Below are 2,334 nucleotides of genomic sequence, written 5' to 3' on the forward strand. Positions count from 1 at the left end.
ACAAATACTCAATATATTAATGGAGAACTCTATTTTATTTTATAAAAATACTTCACTAAAAATATGACTTTTTGTATGTGAAGGACTTATAATGTTAACCAAAAGTGTGCTAAATTTTGTGAAGATATACATACTATATTGAAAGTTAGAAGTATTAAATCTATAAAGACTTTAAATGAGTAAAAAGAAGAGACGTGGTCAGTCTGTGTTGATCAAGTTATAAAGATCTAGAGCACTCATATGTTTGTGTATTGGGCAAACCTCGCACAATCAAATTTTTCGTGTTTGGCAAATAAGTGGTTGCTTTTATTTTTGCGTGTATAAGTGAATCCACGTTAGACAAACCCACGTTGTAGGAGGGTTTATTCTACTTGTACAAGTGATAGAATTATGATTATATGAACTTAAGGCTCTTGGTTAGAAAACTTTAACCTTTCTTTTACCCTAAAAAAGAAAGACAAACTAATGCATACACTAGAAAACTTAAACTATGATTCTTGGGGAATTTTCAAACTTTATACCATGAAAATAAAACAAAAACCTACACATATACACACACACACACATTAGAAAATGCTTATTTCTAGATCTGTATTTTTCACTGTTTATTTTATAATCTTTTCTTTACCTAAGTCTTCCACACACACATTATAAAATAAACAATGAAAAATACAGATCTAGAAATAAGCATTTTCTAATCTTTTTTTTACCTAAGTCTTCCACAGAGGTGTCTTCTTTCTCTCGTCTTATTTCTTTTTCCATTGAGATAACATACTTTCTGTCAAACTGTCGAAGTTGGACCAGAACCAGTTCATCATACGGCTCATAGCAAAAAAGTACCTCAACGTCTTTCTGTTTCAGTCCCTCAAAATAAGGTGATGTTTCAGCTAAATGACGACTGAGTCAACCCATAAAAAAATGAAACAAAATGTCAAATGTCTTTAATGAAAATTTTATTTTATATAAGAGACAGTTTTGTAAGACATTGAAATTCACATTGGAAAACATCAATAAAGTATATCTTTCTTACATTTAGGGCTCATTAAGTATATTTTATTACAAGTTACAGTTTTTACAGTAAGGAATATTATATTTTATAACGTAGAAACTCCATTATTTGGTACTTTTGGCCACTTTTTTACATCACGTAGAACAACATGCCATAGTCACTTCCATATATAAACCTGTATTCACCTGTCCAGATGAACAAACAAAATTTACACAACAACCTACAGAAAGATGTATAATTCACAGAACTTAACTACAGGATGAATTTTTTAAACATTAACTTCACTACTAAAATCCATGGAGAAAAACACATACAGCTGAAAGAACATAAACTAGTTTTCTAACCATGTAATCTCACCAGAAGCTCTCTAAAAAGCCTCATAAACCTAGCACACACTATAAGCACCACAGAAAGCACTGATGAAGAAGTTGCACACTTAACTGAATGTTTTACTAACATTAACCAGTTCTGTACTAACGTAGTTACAGAAACTATTAATGAACTTAAAAAAAAACAAAGGAAACCTAATCTCTTGCACTATCACATATATAGAAAATATCAGCATATTTCTATCAGGATTTTGGAAAAGACATAAATTTAACCATAACACAATGCCTAGAGTCATTTTCACCCATCGATTGAAAACTAAACATGTTAAGAAAATTATATAAAGAACCCACCCTACCAGGAAACATTTACAAAATAAAGTGTAACTGTTGCCCAGCCTTTTACATAGGTGAAACAGGATGTAACTTGAAGACCACCAGAAACCCCTTTCTCAAGTCCATGAACATCACAGTACTAACACATGAACCTGACATTAACATCATAGTACTAACACACGAACCTGACATTAACATCACAGTACTAACACACGACCCTGACATTAACATCACAGTACTAACACACGAACCTGACATTAACATCACAGTACTAACACACGAACCTGACATTAACATCACAGTACTAACACACGAACCTGACATTAACATCACAGCACTAACACACGAACCTGACATTAACATCACAGCACTAACACACGAACCTGACATTAACATCACAGCACTAACACAGAACCTGACATTAACATCACAGCACTAACCACATTATAATTTATTACAACTACACGGTAACTAGATATTTACTTTATTTTGATTCCAACACATTATAATTTATTACAACTACACAGTAACTAGATATTTACTTTATTTTGATTCCAACACATTATAATTTATTACAACTATACAGTAACTAGATATTTACTTTATTTTGATTCCAACACATTATAATTTATTACAACTACACAGTAACTAGATATTTACCTT

At 31.3% G+C, this 2,334-nt stretch overlaps 1 protein-coding gene across 1 annotated transcript in view; it reads right to left on the reverse strand.

Moving 5' to 3' along the window:
* Positions 1-924, reverse strand: part of LOC106473476 (heat shock protein 75 kDa, mitochondrial-like) — a 10,258-nt gene extending 9,334 nt beyond the window's left edge. Inside the window, exon 1 of the mRNA XM_013934156.2 lies at positions 711-924. Within this exon, the coding sequence (XP_013789610.1) occupies positions 711-762 (52 nt within the window). The 5' untranslated portion in view covers positions 763-924. The remainder of the gene's footprint in view (positions 1-710) is intronic.
* Positions 925-2,334: the final 1,410 nt, after the last annotated feature.

Source organism: Limulus polyphemus, unplaced genomic scaffold (assembly GCF_000517525.1).
Source record: "Limulus polyphemus unplaced genomic scaffold, Limulus_polyphemus-2.1.2 Scaffold6205, whole genome shotgun sequence".
NCBI lineage: Eukaryota > Metazoa > Arthropoda > Merostomata > Xiphosura > Limulidae > Limulus > Limulus polyphemus.